Source organism: Halichoerus grypus, chromosome 12, assembly GCF_964656455.1.
Source record: "Halichoerus grypus chromosome 12, mHalGry1.hap1.1, whole genome shotgun sequence".
In the NCBI taxonomy this organism is placed as follows: domain Eukaryota; kingdom Metazoa; phylum Chordata; class Mammalia; order Carnivora; family Phocidae; genus Halichoerus; species Halichoerus grypus.
Window position 1 is genome coordinate 70,434,354 of NC_135723.1, and position 23,272 is coordinate 70,457,625.

The window sequence follows — 23,272 nt, forward strand, 5'->3', positions numbered from 1 at the left end:
CATTATCATTTATGAAACCTTGGTGAAAGGACTGGAAGATCCCTTTAGGTGCCCAGGTTTGAACTGAGGCCATGTGTGACTGGAGAATAGGACATGAATTTTGAGTTTTATTGTAAAACTGTTTTGGGGGGCACTAAAGAAAGCGGGGAACCATGTATGAAGTTGAGTTTTTGAATTTGGACATATGGGAGGATAGTAGTACTGTGAACACACAAAGGGCACAGGAAGAGGGAAACAGTTCTTGTTTTAGCGATATTGGGTTGAGGTGCTGGTGGCGCATTCAGCTGGAAATGTGCTACAGGCAGCTGAAAATAAGAGAAGGAGCGCAGGAGAGAGGTGGAGTGGGGGATGAGTCACCTACACTGAGGTGAGTCAGTGAGTTTGGGCTATCATAAGCATAATACATGAACCTAATGACAGGTCCCAAATACAGGTCCAAATGTAACAAGGAAGACATATCTAAGAGCGCCTTGGAAAATAAAAAACACTGTGATATTGGTATTTATAGTTTGTTTGTTTTACCAGCTGTTAAATTCTCAGAAACCAACTCTTATCCCAGAATGACCTCCTAACTGGCAGGTAGAATTGTTAAAGGACTCATTCTTGTGTAGAAATGTGACTCCTGTGACACAGAATTACCAGATCTTTCTAAGTCTATAGTAGGAGAATTACACGAACTACACGACTAAGTAGATTAAAGCACACTTTTTTTTGGAGGTAGGGGAGCACACGGCCCCTCAGTTATAGATACTGGTGATCGCTAAACTAATTCAACAACTGAAACCTTGGAGGTGTTCCCGAGGAGGGGTATGTCTGTGCCTGGGCGGAGGCTGCACGGAAGCAGGGGAAAGATTAAACAGAAGAACGCACGCCGCGAGACAAAGATGAGCTAAGCTGATTGCGTAGCTCACAGTTGGAAGCTGGCCTTCGTCATCAGGCATACTCGCTCCATTGCTCATCGCCCGGGAACAACTCGGTCTATTCCGAGGCGGGGCCGCTGAGAAGCAGGGGAGGGGTCACGAGGAGGGAGGCAAGAGCTCAGAAAAGCCCGTTGGGAGGAGATAGGAGGCGAACTTCCCCCAAAGCCTTACTACATTTCCCAGAATTCAGTGCGGCAGTGAAGCTTTGCTCCCTGGGCGCTGCTGGAAGATTTGCGACATGGGATTGGTAGTCAGCATCCATCGGCCACCGGAGGTAGGACTCTGGTGGGGAGAGCTATTGGGATTGGCTGGTGAGACTTCGAGTTCCGCCCACAGATGGTGACGACAGGCGGCGGTCTTGCTACTTAAGGCGTCGTGGCCCAGCCCACCCCGCCTTAGCTCCCGCGCTAGAGAGAAACATGTATCGTTTCCGATCACAGCTCTTCACGGGGATTTCTGCTGCTGCCACCGCCCACTCGTACCCCCGCCGCTTCTCGCCTCTGTTGTTAGCCGAAGACTCGCCTCTTAGCCGCCCGCCGCACAGACGCACGAGTAAAAAGTGCAGCTCCATCGGCTGATCCTCGCTAAGTTCCGAGTTTAGGCGGCACCGGGCGTCCCACGATGCCGAAGAATAAGAAGCGGAACACTCCCCACCGCGGTGGCAGTGGTGGCAGCGGCTCAGGGGCAGCTGCAGCGACGGCGGCGACAACAGGTAAGGGGGTATCCCAGCCGCCGGCATCCCAGTTGCCAGCCGCGCTAGCGAGTCTCTTAACCTCGGGCACTGTGGGATTTGTAGTTCCATCCCTCTGGACATATGTATCGGCGGGGGCGCTTTGCTTGGCTGGCGAACTACAATTCCCAGCGTGCCTTGGGGGCAGTACCTCGCGCGATTTGGATCTGGCTGGCGAACCGAACTCTTAGGCACCGGCCTTGGGAGCGGGGGGGGGGGGGGGGAGGCGCGAATAGGTTCTAGGGCCTGAGAGTGGACCGGGGTCCGGGGTGACGGATTGCTGAGCGGGAGAGGCACTGTTCTCAGAAGCTGGTGCTTGCTCTTCGGAGCTCTCACCCTGACGGAGGGTGGGGCCGAGATAGGATTTGCGTCTTGCTGTCAGTGGTCGCCTTTGACCCACCAACTCCAACATGGAGTTCTCGGGAATGCCAGAGGTCCGGCGGGTTTGGCCGGGCTCTTGCGTCACGAGGCCTGGCCCATGCGCTGTGGGGCCGGCGTGACGCAGAGGCGCCCGTGTGGCATCCCATTCCGTTGCCTTCTTGGGCATCCCGCGTGTCCACCTGGCTGGGCGGAGGCGTAGGAGACTCGGGGCCACTGTCCCAGCCTAGGCTCTATTCCTACTACTAACTGGCACCTGCAGAAATCCCGCGCCCCCGCTTCCTCTGCGGCCGGACGGTCCAGGCGACCTCCTCCCCGGGGCAGAAACCGCGTTCTCCTTTGTGCTGCATTCTATAGGTTCTGTGCCCTGAGACAGGGATGGGCGAGGTGGTGGGGAACTCAGGTTGCAACTGGCCAAAAGTTGAGATTTTTGTGTGTGTGTTCTCACTGCAAAGTTGAAGCTTTTCCTGGATGGGTAGGTGCTTCGATGAACTCATGATTCTCTACTACTAACTATATAGGGTTAAGAAAAAAGAACTTCAAAGCGGAAAGTCCTATGAGACACCACTAAACTTAAATCGAGTATTAAGTTAAACTGGGTGAAGTCATCTCATTTAGTAATTTTTTGGTCGAGATTTTGAAGTTAAACATTGGAATTCTCAGACTTTATCCCATCGAAACTACTACTAGCCATTATGTATTTGTCAACACAATTGCTAATCCGATCCTCGGAATGATACGCCTTTGTTAGTGAATAGTCCGGTTTTCTTGTTAAAGATAATTGGAAACTGGCATTTAAAACGCTTTCCTGTGGGATTTATAGCAGCATGAAAACTTGTGTTCCTGTATTAAACATTTAATAATTGACAATAGGAATGAATTATTATAGTTGCAGGTTTTTTTCCTTTTCTTTATATCGCTCTTTGATTGTATGCCCTCGATATTCATGAAATTCATTCTTGATCAAGATTAAAATACAAAATTAGTTTGTTGTAGCATCTGATTGCTCTGTGTAAATAGGGGATATTTCTATTCTTCTCTGTATTTCAGCTTTTCCTCCTCTGAAGTCAATTTGAATTGTCTGGGAGGTCCTTATTCATTTTATTCTCTAAGTTTTACCTTTTGTTGGTGGAACAAATGATGGTGAAGCAGCAAGCCAAAGTCATTTTAAAAGTTGTAACGATGTTACTAATGGCTTCCTCGAATCACAAACAAATCTTTATTCCCTCAGAGGCTCTCAAGTTTCCTTTCTTCCTGGTGCTGACCGAATAACCTCAGGTGGTACTGGGGGATTGCCTTTCAAATTTTACCTCGAGGCTCTTTCCTCATCTCTCATCAGCCTTATTGCTGTTGCTTTTTTTTTTTCCCGGTAGAAAAGGTAAATTTAAACAGTGAATTTTAGCTTATTTAAACAAATGGAAAAGAATTCTTCGATGAGTTTATAAAGCTGTACAGGCTTTGAATATCTTTGGAAATTTACACTAGTACTTGTTATCTGTGCTTACCTCTGGTAAGTGGGGTATGCAGTGGGATTTACTTTTTTAAGACCTTAATTTGGTTCCATGTGAATGTATTATTTTTTAAATGAATAATTTAGAAGAGACAAAGTTGTCACAAATTTGTACTTACAAGCCATTTACTTTATTGGTATTTTTAAATGACATCTAGAAGAGATGGGATTCAAATGAGATCTTAACATGTGCAATCAAAAAATAACCCACTTTCCTATCACTTTGATTTTCCATTTAAATTCTTTCTCTTTTAAGTTAGTGGAAGGTTCTAGAAAGCTGATAAAATTGACAAGTATGCATACTTTTCATTGCACTTGAGAGCTTTTTTTAATGAAAGAACAGAACCTTGTTAGTAAGTAAACCCCCTAAAATATAAGGACTTTATGTGTCTAGAGTGTCACCTAACTAATGTTACTTGGGATCGCATGGTGGGTGAATTTGATCTAGATATCAGATATTCATACAGGGTTCTTTTTCTTGATTTGTTGTTTTTGTTTGTTTGTTTAACTTCTTTTTCCTGTAGTCTTGGAAACTGACTGAAACTTAGAGAAAGCTGAGTAAGAGCTGTATAGGAATACTCTTCTTGGCAGTTTAGAAGTAGACTGAATATGAAAAGTAAAAAATATGAATTGCTTGTGAACATGTATTAATAGAAATCAGATGACTCTCAACTATTCCCATGACTTCAGATCATGAAGACAATGAAGATAGATCCAGAAATAGAATATGATGTCATAGATCTTGGTTTATTTGTTTACTCCTGCCGTAAGCACTCTGATTAATATGTTATGGTATCCTGGCTTCATAGCTTATTCTTTATGCTTTTCCTACCTTGATTGGCGAAGTTATTCCTTTGAGATAGCAAGCAAATTTGAAGGCTGCTTGCCACCTTGTGTTGATTTAAAAATCAGCCAAATTCTATTTTGATTAAAAAAAAAACTATAAAATATCCACAAAAAACTGAACTTAGCAAGCTTCAACATAGAAGATTAAAAAAAAAAAAAAAACCAAAAACTCTTCTTAAAGTAATAAGTGCCATGAATTTCTTGAACATAGGCACCTGGTGATGTTTGGTGCAATCTTTGATTTTACTGATAAGGGAACTTGGGCTCAAAGGTGAATCAGGTGACTCAAAGTCACTTTTGGGGCAGATTTTGGGAATGACTTTAACTCATTGCTCAATGTAATTCATGACTAGCATACTTTTATTATTAAATCCCTGCAAAGCAAAACATAACTATGGATTTATTTTTTAAGTTAATTTGAGGAAAGATTCTAGTTTTGAAAAAAGATTTTATTTTGGGGCGCTTGGATGTCTCGGAGCATACGATTCTTGATCTTGGGGTTGTGAGTTAAGCTCCAAGTTGAGTGTGGAGATTACTAAAAAAATAAAATCTTAAAAAAAAAAAAGATTTTATTCAGTAACAGCCTGATGTTTTTAAACTGTTGGATGTGTTAACCTTTCTTTTAAAGGTGAATCATCTAACAGGCTTTTATACCATATCAAAAGCCACAATTTCTATTTTACCCCCCCTTTTTAGCAAAGATTTTATTGGTTTGAAAGTGTGCATGTGCATGCGTGCAGGGAGCGGGGCAGAAGGAGAGAGAATCTCAAGCAGATTGCACTGAGCCCAGAACTCAGAGCCCAGAGCCCAACATGGGGCTTGATCCCATGACCCTGAGATCATGACCTGAGCTGAAGTCAAGAGTTGTATGCTTAATTGACTGAGCCACCCAGGCACCCCCTTTTTCCCCCCATAATTCAAGTTATCTTTAAAACTACTATCTCTTAATGTCTTAATTCTTCACATATGGTGTGTAACTTAAAAATGAACCCATTTACCATGTTTGTGTTTATTAAGCTCAGTCATTCTCCTTGAAAAATACGCTTTTCTCATTCTTATGGCCTATTATTTCATACTCTTTCTGGATCTATTTTCATTGTCTTCATGATTGGAAGTCATGTTTTGGAAGTACTTTCTTCAACCACAATACCAGTTTTTGATATATTTCTGAAGTTGATGTATATTGTAAACAGTTGGTGGTGTGAAAAACAGGTGAGTTGACTTATTTTAGAATATTTTAGTATGTTCTTTTGTAGCGTAATCATTCCTTTTAAATAAGGTTGGGTTTTTATTACTGGATTTCTCCTAAATAAATTTAAAAATTCCCAAGTTAAATTTTTGAGCATGTGGCAACATAGTCATCTACTTCCATCCTCTTTTACCTAATAGGTGGCCAGCATCGAAATGTTCAACCTTTTAGTGATGAGGATGCGTCAATTGAAACAATGAGCCATTGCAGTGGTTACAGCGATCCTTCCAGTTTTGCTGAAGATGGTATGAGTTTTAAATTTAAATTTGCAACTTTAGATAAAAGGGTGTTTTAGGTAGAAGAATTCTTATAGCTAAGGTACACTATCACTGTTTCCTATCTGCTTTTTTTCTACTTAAATTACAATGGTTAGTTTATATTATTCCTTAGGACCAGAAGTCCTTGATGAGGAAGGAACTCAAGAAGACTTAGAGTACAAATTGAAGGGATTCATTGATTTGACCCTGGATAAGAGGTAGGAGATACTGGAAACTTTGTTCTTCTGTGTGATTTTGATCAGCCACTTATGTGTATTATATACAGTTCTCTGATTTAACAGTATGTTTTTCTAAAGCCTGATTTGTTTACTTTGGATCTTTTAATGTTTCTTGTTCCTTTGGAGTTTTAACATAGACAGGAACATGCCACTAGAATTTAAATGGACTCAGATTAGTCATTATTCTAGCATAATAGCATATAACTGTATTTGATTACAATTGAAATGGATTTGTTGGATTAAAAGTTAATCTTCAGCTGGAAAGAACAGCTAAACTTTGCTTTAAGCCTCTTGTCCACTTTTTATTGCAGATGTGAAAAATAGCAAAGCTAAATTTTATTTCACAGTAGTTCTAGACCTGACTTACAATAAACAGAAGTAAAAAGCCTCGAAGATGCAAACATGGAGTCTAGACTTTTGTAGTGTCAAAAAAATGTGAGTTTGCTTAAATACGTAATACAGGAGAATATGTCTTCTGTGTAATAAGGTGAATTGTGGATAAAAATTAAATTACTGAAAAATAGTTAGAGCTTGATGACAATTACATAGAAAGAAAGAATCTACAAATCTATAAAGAGAAATTGAGAGGGAAATAGTGTAGTTTTTATAAGTCATTGACCTATGGTACCCTCCAAATTGATCTTCTGGTTTTTTTTTTTTTAAATAGTGCGAAGACAAGACAGGCAGCTCTTGAAAGTATTAAAAATGCACTGGCTTCAAAAATGCTTTATGAATTTATTCTGGAAAGAAGAATGACTTTGACTGACAGCATTGAACGCTGCCTGAAAAAAGGTAATGTCCTTATTTTTGAGTCAGGCATAGAACTAAAAAGGAATTTGCCACCTTCTTTGGAGTAATATTTATTAATGGAAATGGAAGACTGGCTCAGTCTTTTAACTTTACAATTGTCAAGGAATACACCATGCTTATTCAAATTCAAAATGAGACTTGTTAGAAGCTTTGTTTTTGTTTATGTAATAAACAGCTTGAAACTAGGATTGTGGTAGATTGTCATCCTTGTTTATATTGGATGAGGTGATTGCCATTCTCATGCATAAGAAAGTCTTGAAAGCTTGTGTCAGATTTTAACAAAAGCTATTATTAAAAAAGCCACCCTACTTCATTTTCCTGAAATTTAAAAAAGTATTATAATCACATAGCTCATTTTCCCTTGCAATTACTTAAAACCTCAGTCATACCTGTGGATGACATCATTTTCAGGATATCCCTTGGAATATTTGAATTCTAGAACTTTGTAATAGAGATTCTGGAAGTCATATTATAATCATAGAACTTTTAAGAATGAAGAGAGACCTTGAAGATTAGGTCTAGTATCACCAGACTTCAGTTTTAGGAACCACCAAAGTTAAAAAGATCTGGGGCTGCCAGCTTAATTATTTTGCCAAGGAAGAACATTGTGAGAATAATGATCTTCTATTGTTAGGTCTTTAGTAACAAAATATTTCTAGCACCAGAAATGTGGGAAGCACACATGCTCTTTTAAATTGAATGAGCTTATTACCTTTATGTCCTTGTTTTTCTCATTTTACCTCAGGTGAAAGCTTTGTCATAGAAGGGGTATTTGGAAACCTTTCATCCATTCCATCTCTCTCATTGTACAGGATAAAGGCCTAGGAAACGTGAGATTGGTCTAAGGTTATATAACTTCTTAGTGGTATAATTGATAGCACAGCCAACTGTTTTGAAACTATTTCCTGTAATGGTCGTTGGATTAGATGACCTTTAAAAATTCCATTCCAATCTGCTTATTTTATAGATTTTTAATTTCTTGGGTAATAATTTGGTGTCTGCAGTTTTTGTATGGTTTTAAAGAATCCTTTATTTATTTATTTTTAAAGATTTTATTTGAAAGAGAGAGAGAGCATGCACGTGTAAGCGGGGTGGGGAGGGGCAAGCAGACTCCACTCCGAGCGCGGAGCTGGACACAGGGCTGGATCTCATGACCCCGAGATCATGACTGAGCCGAAATCAAGGGTCAGATGCTTAACCAGCAGAGCCACTCAGGTGCCCCAAGAATCCTTTATTTTTAATCCCTTATTTATTGTAAAAAAAGATTGGGGGAGGGGAAACCTTGAAGGTTTAGTTTACTTCATGGGCTGCATACATCTGAAATGCTTGAGAGACTAATTCAAAGGCTACCTGAGCACTGTTCTATGAGTACATGAAAGATCTGGAAGGTCAGGTCAGCTTGAAACATGTTATTTTGCTGAATTGTTAATAGTGCTCCCTTAAGACAGATGTTAACCTCCATTTCACTGCTGAGGAAATATGTTTTGAGAATAAGAGTTGTAAGTCATTTGGCTAATAAGTGGTGAATCTAGGATTTGAGTCAGGTCGGTTTCCAGAGTTTGAGCTCACTAGGTTTGCAGCTCATGTCATAGCTTAGAATGTATTATGGGGTTTTGTAAACGGTAGATAATATTTTGGAATTGTACAAATTTGGGAAATTGCTGTCTTAATAAATTAGTCCTCTCAAAATAATTTTTCATGGTTTTACCTTTGCTTTTTTCATAGGTAAGAGTGATGAGCAGCGTGCGGCTGCAGCATTAGCATCGGTTCTTTGTATTCAGTTGGGCCCTGGAATTGAAAGTGAAGAGGTTTTAAAAACTCTTGGACCAATCCTAAAGAAAATAATTTGTGATGGAACAGCTAGTATCCAGGCTAGGCAAACTGTAAGTATATGATTTTTTAATTTATAAATCTGTCTAGGCATGATATCCAGATACTCTGATGAATGATCTAGGAAGGTTACATTTTTAAAATAGTAGATTTTTAACGTTTTATTTGCATTTGTCTTTTAGTTTGAGTGAGCAGACTTAATAGGACAATTGTTTTCTTAAATTTTCTGAGATACCATAGAACATCCCAGCTAGAGCAAATCTCTTCATCTTTATACTATCTTGAGTTATTTAGGATGATTGAATAATTTTGGTTGGAACTTAAATGATCTAGACAGTGTTTATTGGGTGGTTATTTTTTATTCAAAGAAACGTAATAGGTATTTTTAAAAAACTTTGGCTGCTGTGGCCTACAAGTCCTTATGAAAAAACTGAATGCTTTATTTCCATGGGTGGATTTGAGTAGATGTGGGAATCTGTAACTTGTGAGATACTCATCTGGTCATGTCATGAGTTTTGAAAAACCTTTCATTCTCTAATTGTTTGATATTTATCACTCATCACAGTTGACTTTAGATTGTGGGGTGTTTTTTTTTTTTGTTTTTTTTTTTTGGTGTGCTTAAGTGATTATCACAAACATCTTTCTGGGTTTGAAAGTGGATTTGAATCTTAATGGATCTTAAGAATCTTATTGGATCTTAAGAATTTAATCTTAGTAGATTTGAATCTTACGCTGTTTTCTTAACAAGAAACCAGTTCAAGTTTGAAACTTTTTAATACTTTTAATACTGACTTTTCACATTAGCTTTCTCTTTAGTATTACTTAAAGTAGATGACATTGATCTTTGTATCAGATAAACCCTGAAATCTTAGTGGTTTAATAAAAGTTTATTTCGTGCTCATATCACTGTGTAAGTTGGCAGAGTCCCTGGGTGTCCATCCTGCAGCTCTGTCCTACCTTTAGGTCCTCCATATGGCAGCTATGGTGGCTAGATGCGGAAAGAAAGAAGACAGATGCTTAGTCCAGAACACATCACTTTAGTGACCGGTTCCTTGGTTTACCAACTATATGGAGGCTGGAATAGTTAAGCTGTTTCCCCAGAGGCCTTTGGGAATTTTGGTGACTTCATAGGAATCTCTTGCCCTCCAGCAGTTCGTAATCCCAAAATAGCTAATTAAGCTTTTGCTGTTTACATTTTTATCCCCTTCTTTTGGGTTTTCATGCAACTTTTAAATCATGCAGGACTATAGAGGTATTTTTGAAATGTTTGACAGAAAACACTGTTGGGTGGATACTGGTAGTGAACCCTTAATTTTCGTTGCGTGTGGGTGTGTTGTCATTTTTTTTTTTTAATACATTTGATGCTCGCTGTGAATTAAAAAAAAGTACTTGACAGTCTCATATTAGCAGAAGGAATGTAGGCAGTTCTAATTGTGAAGCTACCTTTTTTGTCTTAGAAGCCTCAAAAGAAGAGCTGTGGCTTTGCCTCTGCTGCTTGTTTAGGACGAGCAATTATAGATCGAAGTTTCCTTTATCGAGAATAATGCCTAGACTACTTTTTAATTTTAGCAGTGTCCAGTTTTTACCAGGATGAAATAATGAAAATAAAATAGTGACACTGAACAGATGAATGCCACAAATGTCCTCAGGATACCGGGAAGTTGGGCGTGTGAATGGTGACTTAAAGACTTCACGCTTTAGTGGCACTTGGAACAAGATGAGAGGATTTTAGTGAAAACATGGAGAAAAGGGAAATGGAGAGGATAAAAAAAATCTCACAAATTAGAAATTGTTTTCATAGGATTTATTTGTTTAGAGCAGTGTTCTGAAAACTAATGGCTCCCGTTTATGTTGCAAGCAGATTGTATATAAATTTTGTATTCTGAGCTCTGTTTTCTTAGGTAACTTATACCGTGGTAATCCTGTAGTGTCATCACTTGTTTCAAAGCCTCTTTTTTCCCCTAACAAAAGGCAGTTATAGGATTCCTGACCAGTTTTCAGCATATGTGGAAAAAAGTGAAATCCGAATTAATGAGACCCTTCTTTAGATGGCAAGTTTGAGGACAGTTATTTAAATTTTAGATTTCTGCTCCTGGTGTGCTTATTTCTTGGCAACTGATTTCTTTTAGAAGTTTTCATAGTAGAGTCTTCCGTGAAAAGAGATGAATATAAATGGTTTTAAATGCTTAAAAGCCTAAAACAAACTTAATGTGTTTTAAAGGTTTTTAATAGAGTAGGCTTCTTTATCTCCAATGTGCAGACTTCATCTCTGTCTTTGAGTTGGAGTTGGAAGTTTAAAAAGGATCTGTTGGATTAAAGAAGGAAGATCTGGGAGAAGTTGAGTAACTTTCCTAAAGTTGTATTGTCAGTTTGGTAGCAGAGATTGGGCTGAAACCCACTTCCCTTAATTCTTGATCCTATATTCTTTCTCTCTTTGTATTCTTTTTTTTTAAGATTTTTATTTATTTGAGAGCGAGAGAGAGAGCATGAGAGAGAGCATGAGTGGGGAGGGGGGCTGTGCAGGTGGAGAGGCAGAAGCAGACTCCCTATCCCAGGACCCTGGCAGGCACTTAACCCATTGAGCCACCCAGGCACCCCTCTCTCTTTTTATTCTATGCTTGGGACCAATGTAGTCATGTAGTTGAGAAAAATTTCACATTGAATTATAAAAGCAGGAAGATATGGAAATAATAAGAAAATTATAAACATTAATGTCTGTACTTTTTTTCTTTTTTTTTTAGTGTGCAACTTGCTTTGGTGTTTGCTGTTTTATTGCTACAGATGACATTACTGTAAGTAGAAAACCCTTGACTCCACTTATTTGCACATTTCAAATTTAAGGTGGTTACCTTATTTCATGTTCTTATGCATTAGGAGCTGTATTCAACTCTGGAATGTTTGGAAAGTATCTTCACCAAGTCCTATCTCAAAGAGAAAGACACTAATGTTATATGCAGCACCCCTAATACAGTGCTTCATATCAGCTCTCTTCTTGCATGGACGTTATTATTGACCATATGCCCAATCAATGAAGTGAAGAAAAAGCTTGAGATGTATGTACTCTTAGCTTCATATTTTATAAAAACAACATTTATTGACATAATTGATTGTGTTCACACAGTAATGACTGTTTTTTAGGCATTTCCATAAACTTCCAAGCCTCCTCTCTTCTGATGATGTCAACATGAGAATAGCTGCTGGTGAATCTTTGGCACTTATGTTTGAATTGGCCAGAGGGATGGAGAGTGTAAGTATCTGATGAATAGAGGAAAAAGATTGTGTCGCAAGGACCATTATTCTGCCATTCTCTTCATAATTAAGAATTGGATGATAACTTTGGAGTATGGCCAGCTTGAGAATAAAGTGACTGATTGCCCTGCTTCTTGGCAGTGGTGATACAAAAATTTTAAGAGCGTAAACGGGTAGGGGTTGATAGAGCAACATTTGAGTGTAGTTTATTACACTTAACTCTTGCTGTCTGTAGAACTCAAGTTTAGGGACGCTATTACTCATGGAGAGAGTTGTCTACTACAGTCTGTGTGGATCTGCTTGGATTTCTCAGACACAGGGCACATTAAGGTGATTCAGGCATGGATGCTTTATAATAAATGTCAGACAAATGGATGAAATACTGAGTCGAGATAGGTTTGAGATCAGATGAGTTTAGTCACTGTTGTTTAACTTCTCTAAGCCAAAGCTGAAAGCAAACATGGCCCTTTAGACTGGATTATGTGCTTTGCAGTTCCCCACCCACTGTCTGTCCATGGATGTTTATTACCTCAATTTGGCTCTCAAAGGTATTTGAGTTTGTGATAGGTGACCAACTTTACCAGTTTACCTGGTTCTGTTGCAGGGTTAGCACTGAAAATTCTGTCTTCCAGGAAACCTTTCATCTCAGGCTAACTGGGACATTTGGTCACCCTGGTTTGTATCCTCTGTTGTGAACCTTGGCTTACTTATTAGCTGCTTTTTAATGTAAGAACAAAGACTATATTTCTGGAATGAAACCTTTTCTGGAATTAAATATGTTATTTAACAGTGAATAATTCCATTCTAGTCCTGTGTTTAAAAATATCTGGGAAGTGTCTTTTTTAGGCTTCCCCCAGCCTCTCCCCATTTCTTTGAAGGATAGCAGGGTAGGAATGGAAAGAAGTTATTAATGCTTTCAGTAGTGAATGAATCTACTTACATGAGAAATTGACTCAAGTTTAGCAATCAATTTAATTTTATTGAGCTAGTTAATGGCTCCTTAACCTCAAGGCACAGAAGCCAGATGTCCCTGTTTTTTAATCTTCTGTTCTTCGGTGGGCGAGAAAAGAGGGTAATTTCTTTTCTTTTTCCTCTGAAGTGTATCTTAAAAGTAAAGTAATAATACAGTTTATTTTTATTTATTTTTTTTTTTAAAGATTTTATTTATTTATTTGAGACAGAGAGAATGAGAGAGAGAGAGCACATGAGAGGGGGGAGGGTCAGAGGGAGAAGCAGGCTCCTTGCTGAGCAGGGAGCCCGATACGGGACTCGATCCAGGGACTCCAGGATCATGACCTGAGCCGAAGGCAGTCGCTTAACCAACTGAGCCACCCAGGCGCCCAGTAATAATACAGTTTAAATTATACATGTTGAATTTTTAAAAAAATTTGTAAATATACATTTATTGTTGCTCACATAGCTTATGTTCTCTGTGTTTAATAAATCATATGAGATAGCTAGGAGAACTCAGATCAGATTAAACATGTTTGGATAAGTCCTTGTTTAAGGACAAAAATGACCTGGGTTACAAAACAGAGCCTAGTGTTTTGTTTGCTATTTTTGTTAAGTAAGCTTTTTGAAAGGGGCGAGTGTGTGGTTGCGGTGGGGGTAGTTACAGAGTGTTCAAAAAATTAATTAAACCGTGTGTTGATGAATACATAGGCTGATTTAATTAGGGTTTTGGTAGCAAATTCATTGCATTGAAATATACAGAGCTTTTTGCTAAGATGATTATAAGCTGACATGAAGAATTAGGAATTACTTGTGAGAGCTCTCTGTTTGCTCTATAACCAAACAGGTAAGAGTGCACTCTGTGCCATACTCCCAGGTTCATATCTCTTTTCCACCCTTACTAGTTGGATGATGTTGGGCAACTTCTCTATGCCTCAGTATCAGTATCTTTAAAATGGAGAATAAAATAGTAATTACCTTATAGGGTTGTTGAGAACATAGATAGATACAGTGTAAGTGGTGGTTATTACCATAACTGTTCATTAAAGTGAGGATTAACTCCCCCTTCTGGCAGTGATCTTTTAGTAGTAGCCTTTTAGGGGCTCTCTAGCATAACCTATAGTAAGACAAAGACTATTTACTGGGCAGAGTTAAAGATCTTGGGAGCCACATAATGTGCCGACTCAGGAAAATATACTGAAATATAGTATAGACAGACCTTCCCCAGTTCTTCCTTTCTTATCCCCCACCTAACCTGACGTGGGAAGTGCTGCAAGAAAGAGACAGACAGACAGACACACACACACCCTTGTGTGATAATGATTATGCTGTTTTCTTTATATTATTGATAGGAGTTAAAGTGTTTATTTGTACCTCCAAGAGCCCATTTGTCCCTGGGCATATAGTTTTACTGTAGAGTTATCCTGAACTCCAGTAAATTGGCTTTTGGAAGCTAGTTATGGACTGTTTTTTATGTTTTACATTTTCTTTCTTTTTAATGCCCAAACATGTTAGGGAGACATTTCCCTACAATATTTAATATTTATTTTTCCAAGTTAGTACTATATCGAACTCAGTGATTCAGACTATAAACTAGATTGAGTTTTACTGATTGCAGAGGTCAATTACAGCGGGATTTCTTAACCTCTGCACTGTTGATATATTACTGGGCTGGATAATTTTCTGTTGGAGGGGGGTCAAATCAAAGTAATAGCAAATAGTAATACATTTCGTGGCTTCTCTTCAAAAGGGATTAAAATATCTTCTTAGCTTGAGTAATTAATGACTCAAGCTGATTTAAATGCTTTATTGCTTATTTGAAATATGGCCAGTATATTAGAAATTAGGTGCTTTAGGCATTACTGATAGCTTGTACTTTTGGAATAAGAATATTTGGAATTCTGGGGTTGTGTGCTTTGGGGACTGAAGAGCCAAAGAATAGAAGCTGTGTTGGTATTTGTGGTATCTCAGTTTCACTGAACTTCTTTGAAATCCCAGGAATGTCTTGAAACAGTAGAAGCACAATAAGTATTTGTTGAATGTATCTGGATGTACTTGGAAGGGGAATGTTAACTGTTTAGTGGTAGTATATCATCTTGTAGTCAGCATTTCTGGATTAAAACTTTTGCATGATGTTAAAAATGCATTAATGTGTGCCTGTGCGCCAAGATCTTTAAAGAGTTCAGAGATTTGTGGTGCTGTTTTTACCCCTGCTGGGTATTTTCCAGAGTGGAGTGTTCTTTGTTAGCACTAGGAAAGATTGAGGGTGGGGGAACCCAATAACGAACTAAACAAAATTGTTTTTCCTGACCAGGACTTTTTTTATGAAGACATGGAATCTTTGACGCAGATGCTTAGGGCCTTGGCTACAGATGGAAACAAGCACCGTGCCAAAGTGGACAAGAGAAAGCAGCGATCGGTGTTCAGAGACATCCTGAGGGCAGTGGAGGTAGGTCTCTTAATGCTATAATGGCTACTCCTTTGTTTTTTTAAAGTAGACTGCATGCGCTCACCGTGGTGCTTGCACTCATGACCCCAAGATCAAGGGTCGTCTGCTCCACTGACTGAGCCAGCCAGGCACCTGCTGCTCATTTTGAAATGAGATTGTTTTAGGCTACACTGGACGATTGGGTCTTTTTTTTTTTTTTTTTATTGAACTTCACTTTTGATCAAAACAGTTTCCTCCTTTTAAGCCTGGTTTTTAACAATATACATAAAGACGACTTTTTTTTTTTTTAAACAAAGGAAAATTTAATTCTGATGCATAAAGGTACTTTTTTTTAGGTTAAAAAATACAATTTCATAGTTACAGAAGTGTATTTCACTTTGTTGTACTTGCCATCATTTAAGCAGTGGTGCTTAGCACATAGGTATTTAGTACAGTGTTTTTTCTGAGTGGAGATTATTGCCTACCCCTCAGTACTTTAAACAAAGACCTTTGTATTCTCTCTGGGAAGCCTACGTGCTAAAAACTGAAATAACAAAACCCAGCCTTTAAATAAGGGTTTAAAATCATCTGATGCCTGAGTATGTTCTACAGTCTTCTAACCTGTTTCAATCTACCTGGCAAATAAATCGATTTAGAAACTTTCAGGGATTTGAATAGAATGCACGGTTAAAAGGAACTGCAGGATATGGGCAGTTTTACTGTGGAGAATACCTAAGTCTTTTTTTTTTTTGCCAGGTAAGAAGTATTTCTTGAATATAAAGAATAAATATCTCAGGTTCTTGCTATCTGATAGGGCAGTTCATTTAGGAATAAGTATGTCACCAGAGTCATCAACCTGACATGTATATGAAAATTTAGAGTGGAAATTAAAAAAAATAAAGATGCTAAGACCCCATTCAGGTCCAGTTTTGAAATGTTCTCATACACAGCCTGCTTAAGAACTACTTTCTTCATTTTAATCTAAGTAAAACCTAGGGTATAAGTATTGAGATCTTCTAGGATCTGAACATTTTGGTTAATGCTAACTCTAATTGCATTATAGTAATATTTTATATTTACTCTGGTTTTTATAATCTAAAACACAAAATAAAATCCCCAAACTTGAGCAGACATCTCTGTTAAAAATTGATCCTTTTGATCTTAAAATTTTAGTTTGGTGGTATCCCCAGATTAAGCCATTTTCTTGAATAACTACAAACTGCTCTGGGGTGCCTGGGTGGCTCAGATGGTTAAGCGTCTGCCTTTGGCTCAGGTCATGATCCCAGGGTGCTGGGATCGAGTCCCGCTTGGGGCTCCCTGCTCAGCAGGGAGTCTGCTTCTCCCTCTGCCCCTCTCCCTGCTCGTGCTCGCTCGCTCTCTCAAATAAATAAGTAAAATCTTTACAAACTACTCCTCTATTTGGATAATGTTGCCTCCAAAGATAAGATAACGGCATGTTGTGGGTTTTCTGGTTTAGACCTAACATCACATTTTCTGTCTGGATGCATTCTCTCTGGATAATAGATTTTAAGAGTCAAAAGGATCTGAGCAGACCCTGTTGACAAACCCATCAGTGTAAGCCAGCCACAGCACACAGTATTGATTCTCCTGAGAAAGACACAAGCCAAATCTCAGTGTACACCAGCTTTAACAGGTCTCTTGTGTGCCCATCGCTCTTGCCCAGCACTACAAAAAGTAAAAGCCCTTTCTTTGCCTCACAGTTCTGACCTGTGGTGTTCTCCCTCCCAGGCCTTAAACACCCTCTCCTCTCCGTCTCAGGATTTCTGTTCCTCCCCTGCCCTTTGACTGGCTTTCCTGTGCTCCAGCTCTGCTTCAATGTACCTGCCAGAGAAAGGGCTGGCCCTACAGCCTCGCTAGGTGTTTCTGTTTCTTTGCTTTGACTGGAACCCAGTTTTCTCTGAAGGATGCTGCTTCCTTGATGGATGGAGGTTATTAAACTGCTACAGAGGAGAATTCTCCATTTTAGATGTAGTTGTTGCTGCCTGTCATTTCTTTTCACTAAGGAATCATTCTTTAAGATCATGTATTTCTTAAATCAGCAAGCATTTAATATATTGGGTGCCTTGACATACAGTTTTCTTATTTCAGTTCCTTTATAACACTTAAGCAACAGAATTATCTTTTTAAGGAAAAACAGAGACTAAAGGCATAGTTAAAGAGCAGTAAGTAGCAAAGCTGGAATGTGAACCCACTGTACTGTGCTGTCTTTCACCAGGGCCAAGTGCGGCAGACGGGCAAGTGAGAGAGTCAGAGTGTCCATTGGATTTTTCGGTTAGGTCATTGGTGGATGACCTTTACAGGTGCCGCTTCAGTAGAGGGATGGCAGAAACGCTTGACTGGGTTGGATTGAAAAGTGGTTGGGAAGTGAAGAAGTGGAGATGGTGTGTCTTAACTGTTCTTTTTTAAAACGTGTCTATAATTGGAAGGGGAAGAGAGTTGACCACTGGACTGGGGGAGGGTGTGTTATTGTGTCTTGTTTAAGATGCTGGGTGGGGTTTATGGGAGAAGGAACCTGTGGAGAAGGGAGCATTTGAAAATATAAATGAAAGATTGAGAATATGATGTAAACGGTATGATTTGCCTTGAACTGGAGAGATTTAGGAGAGGAGTTGGTGAGGATGCAGTTGAGTTTAGAGGGAGTTCCTTCCTGGTGTCTCAGTGTTTTCTGAAATAAGGAAGGCTGAAATAATAGAACCCTGGTGGGTTTTTTTGAGCTATTGTAACAGACCAGGCACTCTGTGTGCTTCACAGACAGACTTTGTCTTACACTTCTAATAACTGTGGTAGAGGGATGGAAAGCCCCACTTGACGAGCAGGGGAACAGACCCAAAGGGGTTAAATTACTTGCTAAAATGACAAGCCAATGAGTGACGCACTTGGGTAAGTCTAGAGTTCACGTTATTTTCTTCCATGTTAGATGCTGTGTCTGCTGAGAAAGAAGGGGGCCGGTAGTGGGGAAGACGATTGGAGTGATCAGGTTCCGTCTCCTTTCTCCTGTCCCTGGTGATCTCTTCCTGTTCTCTTCCTGTTACTCTTTCATAGTCATGATTCATCAAACAATGGAGTGGCCAGTTTTTTTCATCCCAAGTTCTGCCCCTATTCTGGGTGACTCCTCTGTGCATTTGGAAAACCCTATCCTGTATTTGTTCCAGTGATCTTTACTTCCATTTATTTCCATTCACTTGATTCTCTCTCAGGGTTATACTTTAGAAATTGTCTTCTGGCAAAATTGTTCCATCTCTGAAGTCTTAAAGTCAGGTATTCCCTCTCATTTTTTTTTTTTAAGATTTTATTTATTAGAGCATGAGTGGGGGGAGAGGCAGAGCGAGAGGGAGAAGCAGGCTCCCCGCTAAGCAGGGAGCCATGTGGGGCTCGATCCCATGACCCCAGGATCATGACCTGAGCTGAAGACAGACGCTTAACCGACTGAGCCACCCAGTCGCACCCACTCTCATTTTCTTAGTAAGCCTGCTCTTAGACCCTTGGAGCGCTCCAGTTGCTGGTCCTCTACTTTTTGGTTGGTCTGTTGACCCCATTTATGTTCCCTCGACCCTGCTTCCCCTTAGCTCCACCACTGGCATCTTATCATTGACACCTCTTCCTCCTCCCTCCCCACCTCACCCCCCACTTGTAGACCGGTACAGAAAACTGTTTTTTTTCTTCAGGTTTCTTGAGTGCTATTGAAATTTAAAGACATTCACAACAATGTGGTTTGGCCAGTAATATTTATCCGAACTCAGTTGTGCCAAGTCTGTGACAACTAGACAAGCTCTACTCCCTTATTAGGATAGTACTTTCTAGTCTATTCACATCTCAGGGATGGAAATACCAGTTTAAACCATACTGTTTTCTTACCTCACCACGTAAATGTGTCTGTTTAGAAATTGTATTTTTGTAGGATCTCTTTAAGTCATCTTAATTCCTCTTAAAATTTTGGTTCTTCTGTTGTCTAGGAACGGGATTTTCCAACAGAAACTGTTAAATTTGGCCCTGAACGAATGTATATTGATTCCTGGGTCAAAAAACATACCTATGACACCTTTAAGGAAGTTCTTGGATCAGGGATGCAGTATCATTTGCAGGTGAGTGAGTGACCTCTTTTCTGTGTGTTTGCTTTTAAATTAGGGAGCAGTTTTGAATGTAGTTCACTGAATGGGCAGAATGCTTTCAGCATAATACAAAACTACATTTTATTTATTTATTTATTTTACATTTATTTTTTAAAGTAGAATTGAGTAAGTATGAAACTGTTCTTTTTGTATTGTATAAATCCGGTGGAGCATCTATAAATTCGGTAGAACGCTGTGGCTTTCCTCATAACTTTACTGGATTCAAGGCATTAGAAACAATTTAGTCTTACAAAGAGAAACAGAAAATAAGTGACCTAAGTTCTTATTTATAAGCTCCACATAACTTCTATTAATCAGATTTCACTTTATGTAGTAAAAAAGAGCTGATATTTAATAATGAGCCTTATTACCTTTCTATTTTACCGAAGTCAAATGAATTCCTTCGTAATGTATTTGAACTTGGACCCCCGGTGATGCTTGATGCTGCAACACTGAAAACGATGAAGATTTCTCGTTTTGAAAGGGTAGGTTTTGTTTTTGTTCTCATCAGAACTAAGTGCGCTGAGGAAAAGCGGAGCTGACGCTTTGATTCTACCAGGCGATGGGCATTTAGTGGAGTCTGGGGGCCTTTGGTGCCTCGTGCTGTTTCAGACACAACAGCTGTATTAAAATTGTGGAAACTTCACTGCATTTAGAGTACAGAGGGTTTGTAATGCATAAATTTTATCCACAATCCTATTAACATAGAAAGTATTTTCCTTTTTTGTTTTCTTTCATTCTGTTAACTCCTTTATTAAAGAATAAATATTTACTACATAGTGCTTCTTTTGTATCAGATAACTGAACCTACTTAGTAAGTACCAGATTCATTTTGCAAGTTGAGGAAACATGTGCTTAGAGAGTTTGTGATGTTACTTACAATGTCACTTAGCCTTTCAAAAATCCTTAATTATATTTTTATGTTTTTACTGAGGTGAAATTCACGTAACATAAGCTATTTTAGTGCACAATTCAGGGCATTTAGTACACTCACAATGTTGTACAACTGTCTGTCTAGTTTCAAAATGTTTTCATCGCCTCAAAAGGAAACTTATACCTTTAAGCATCCACTTCCCATTCTCCCCTCTCCCCTCTCCCCTCCCCGCCACCTGCTGGCAACCACTTGTGTCCTTTCCGTCTCTGCATTTACCTTTTCTGGATATTTCATATAAATAGGCTCTAATAACGTGTGACCTATTGTGTGGCTTTTTTCATTCAGCATTATGTTGCCTAAGGTCATCCATGTTCTAGCACGTACCAGTACTTCAGTCCTTTTTGTGGCTGAATAATACTCCGTTGTGTGGATGGATACACCACATGATTATGCAGTCATCCATTGATGGACATTTAGCTTGTTTCCACTTTTTGGCCATTGTGAATCGTGCTGCTGTGAACATTTGTGTACAAGTTTTTGTTAGAGCACCTGTTCTCAATTCTTTTAGGTATATACCTAGGAACGGAGTTGCTGGGTCATATGGTAGTTATATGTTTAATTTAAGGAACTGCCAAACTATTTTCTATAGGGACTGAACCATTTTGCGTTCCCACCAGCAGTGTATGAGAGTTTCAATTTCTGTATCCTTATCAACACTTGTTATTCTGGCTTTTTTGTTTTTGTTTTGTTTTAAATTATAGCCATACTAGTGGGAGTGATGTGCTTAATCATATATGTATTTTTTTTTTTTTAAAGCTTTTATTTGGGAGAGTGCGTGTAAGTGTGTGATTTGGGGGAGGGGCAGAGGCAGAAAATCTCAAGCAGATTCCATGCTGAGCGCAGAACCCAATGTGGGGCTTGATCTCACGACCCTGAGATCATGACCTGAGCCAAAACCAAGAGTTGGAGCTTAACTGACTGTGCCACCCAGGTGCCCCTGAAGTGCTTAATTATATTTTTATAGACTCTTTATAGTTAATCATTTTTATGGTCATATAATTGTTTGTTGGATTAATATTAATATCTTTACAATATTTCTCTTTTGAATTTTTTTCTCTGAAGAAATCTTTACATGGGAATATAGGGCCAGATTATGACTTTTTTGATATGTACTGCCAAATTACCTTCTAAAGTTATTCTGTCATTTTTAATTATTTCTAGTAATGAATGAAGGCATGTAGCTCTTACATACTTGACAGCATTGAGTTTTATGATTTAAAACATTCATTAGTTTAACTGGCATTAAGATGGAACCTTATTTTTTTCCTTGCTATTTTAATTAACTGGATATTTTGGGTATTTTCACTTTAGTTCATGATGTGTTTTTTCTTTGAACAGATTAAATGTTGATGCATTTTTTAAAACTTTTTGTTGGCATTTTCTTGGTATTTTACATATTTAATTAATATTTTTTTCTTAATACAGAGTATCTATCATCTATTATGTGTTAATTTTCCCTCTGGTTCTTTGTGTGTGTTTTATAAACATTTAAAATATTGATAAGGTTGAGTTAGCTCATTTCTTTCCTTTGTGATTTTTATTCATCCTGTCTTTATCAGAGTATCTTAAGCTTTAGTGATGCGCATGTTTTCGTTTCCCTCATTTCAGCACCTGTATAACTCCGCAGCCTTCAAAGCTCGAACAAAAGCTCGAAGCAAATGTCGAGATAAGAGAGCAGATGTTGGAGAATTCTTCTAGATTTTCAGCACTTGGAAGACCACTTTCTAATTTTTTTTTTTTTTTTTTGTAATTTCTAATGTATTTAAATTAGAGACAGTTTTTCTCTAGGGTCAGCTTAGATAGCTTTTGTAGCAGGGGTTATATTATAATTTAATGTGTACAGTATTGCAAATGGTGAGTTCTGATTATTGAATATTCTCTGTAAATAATTAAACAGAAATAAAGTGTAATGTTTGGTCATTTTCTATTTGTGAAGAGAGCAAAAATACGGTATTTCACTTGATTTCATAATGAGGAAAACTATTACCCAAGGTTAAATTTCTTATACTGTGGTTGTCCAAAAATATTGATTATAATGATGTAAATATACAAGGTATTTAACTTTAAGATGTTAGATAGGTGAGTTCTGGATACAGTTTTGGGAGCTAGTTCTTCTGGAAAAGCTGCTGTATTTTAACTTTTAAATGGAACCTAATTTAATTTTGTCACTGGGATCAACATAGAGAATCATACCATGAGACCTTAACAGCTGCACTTAAAGGTCATTCAGTCCAGCTTTTGGGAGTTCATGAAGAATTAGCATATGCCAGAAAGGCTGCTAACGTTGACCTCTGAAGGTACTAACACATTTTATCTGCTATATTCTTGTATTTTGAAATAAAGATCTTTTCACATAAAAAGTGCTTCTTTTCTAGTAGAAGAAACATTTATGGGTCTGAAGTAGAGTTCAAAATGACCAACCTAGGTAGGGAGTGAGACTAAACTTACTTTGTATATTTGGACACATGAGAATAAATGAAAAAAATGTAGCAATGTCATTTGGAATATTACTGTAGAATAATATTGTAGCATATCATTGGGATTCTAGTTACTGATTTCTTTGGTATTGGTACGGAAAACAGTAATAAGAGGCACGAGGGGTGGGGAAGCATGTACACTGTAGAGAAGAACCAAAATCATTGAAGGTACTTCACAAACTAGCGTTCTTCCTCTCCTGCATTTTCCACATCTCTGGGAGGTCTGATGGGGTCCCTCCTTGCACACGGGCTGGCCTGAGGGGGCGCTCTTGCTGCTGTGAGTGTCCGGCCCACCCCTCAGATCCGGTGCAGAGGAAGACCGCCTCGGAATCCA

General features: G+C 38.7%; 2 protein-coding genes across 4 annotated transcripts; both read left to right on the forward strand.

Moving 5' to 3' along the window:
• Positions 1 to 1,250: 1,250 nt before the first annotated feature.
• Positions 1,251 to 1,498, forward strand: LOC144379588 (uncharacterized). Its single transcript, XM_078059478.1, has one exon. It carries the CDS (start codon positions 1,340 to 1,342, stop codon positions 1,496 to 1,498), a length of 159 nt encoding a protein of 52 aa, XP_077915604.1. The 5' UTR covers positions 1,251 to 1,339.
• On the forward strand, positions 1,398 to 22,821 carry IFRD1 (interferon related developmental regulator 1). 3 transcript variants are annotated; one of them, XM_036066402.2, is made up of 12 exons: positions 1,398 to 1,632; positions 5,774 to 5,878; positions 6,024 to 6,108; positions 6,797 to 6,921; positions 8,665 to 8,822; positions 11,511 to 11,561; positions 11,644 to 11,822; positions 11,908 to 12,016; positions 15,284 to 15,418; positions 19,372 to 19,500; positions 19,917 to 20,012; positions 22,070 to 22,821. In XM_036066402.2, the coding sequence occupies exons 1-12, from the start codon at positions 1,542 to 1,544 to the stop codon at positions 22,157 to 22,159; spliced, it is 1,353 nt and encodes a 450-aa protein (XP_035922295.1). In that variant the 5' UTR covers positions 1,398 to 1,541; the 3' UTR covers positions 22,160 to 22,821. The 3 variants fall into 3 exon arrangements, with proteins under 3 accessions (XP_035922295.1, XP_077915603.1, XP_035922296.1); XM_078059477.1 differs by lacking the exon at positions 1,398 to 1,632 and adding an exon at positions 2,483 to 2,503; XM_036066403.2 differs by lacking the exons at positions 1,398 to 1,632; positions 5,774 to 5,878 and adding an exon at positions 6,441 to 6,564.
• The last annotated feature ends 451 nt before the right edge of the window (positions 22,822 to 23,272 follow it).

Coding starts and splice junctions, on each gene's coding strand:
- LOC144379588 (XM_078059478.1), top strand. CDS start 1,340: ATGTATCGTTTCCGATCACAGCTCTTCACGGGGATTTCTGCTGCTGCC.
- IFRD1 (XM_036066402.2), top strand. CDS start 1,542: ATGCCGAAGAATAAGAAGCGGAACACTCCCCACCGCGGTGGCAGTGGT. Junction 1,633..5,773: donor AGCGACGGCGGCGACAACAG/GTAAGGGGGTAT, acceptor TTTACCTAATAG/GTGGCCAGCATCGAAATGTT. Junction 11,562..11,643: donor TTGCTACAGATGACATTACT/GTAAGTAGAAAA, acceptor CTTATGCATTAG/GAGCTGTATTCAACTCTGGA.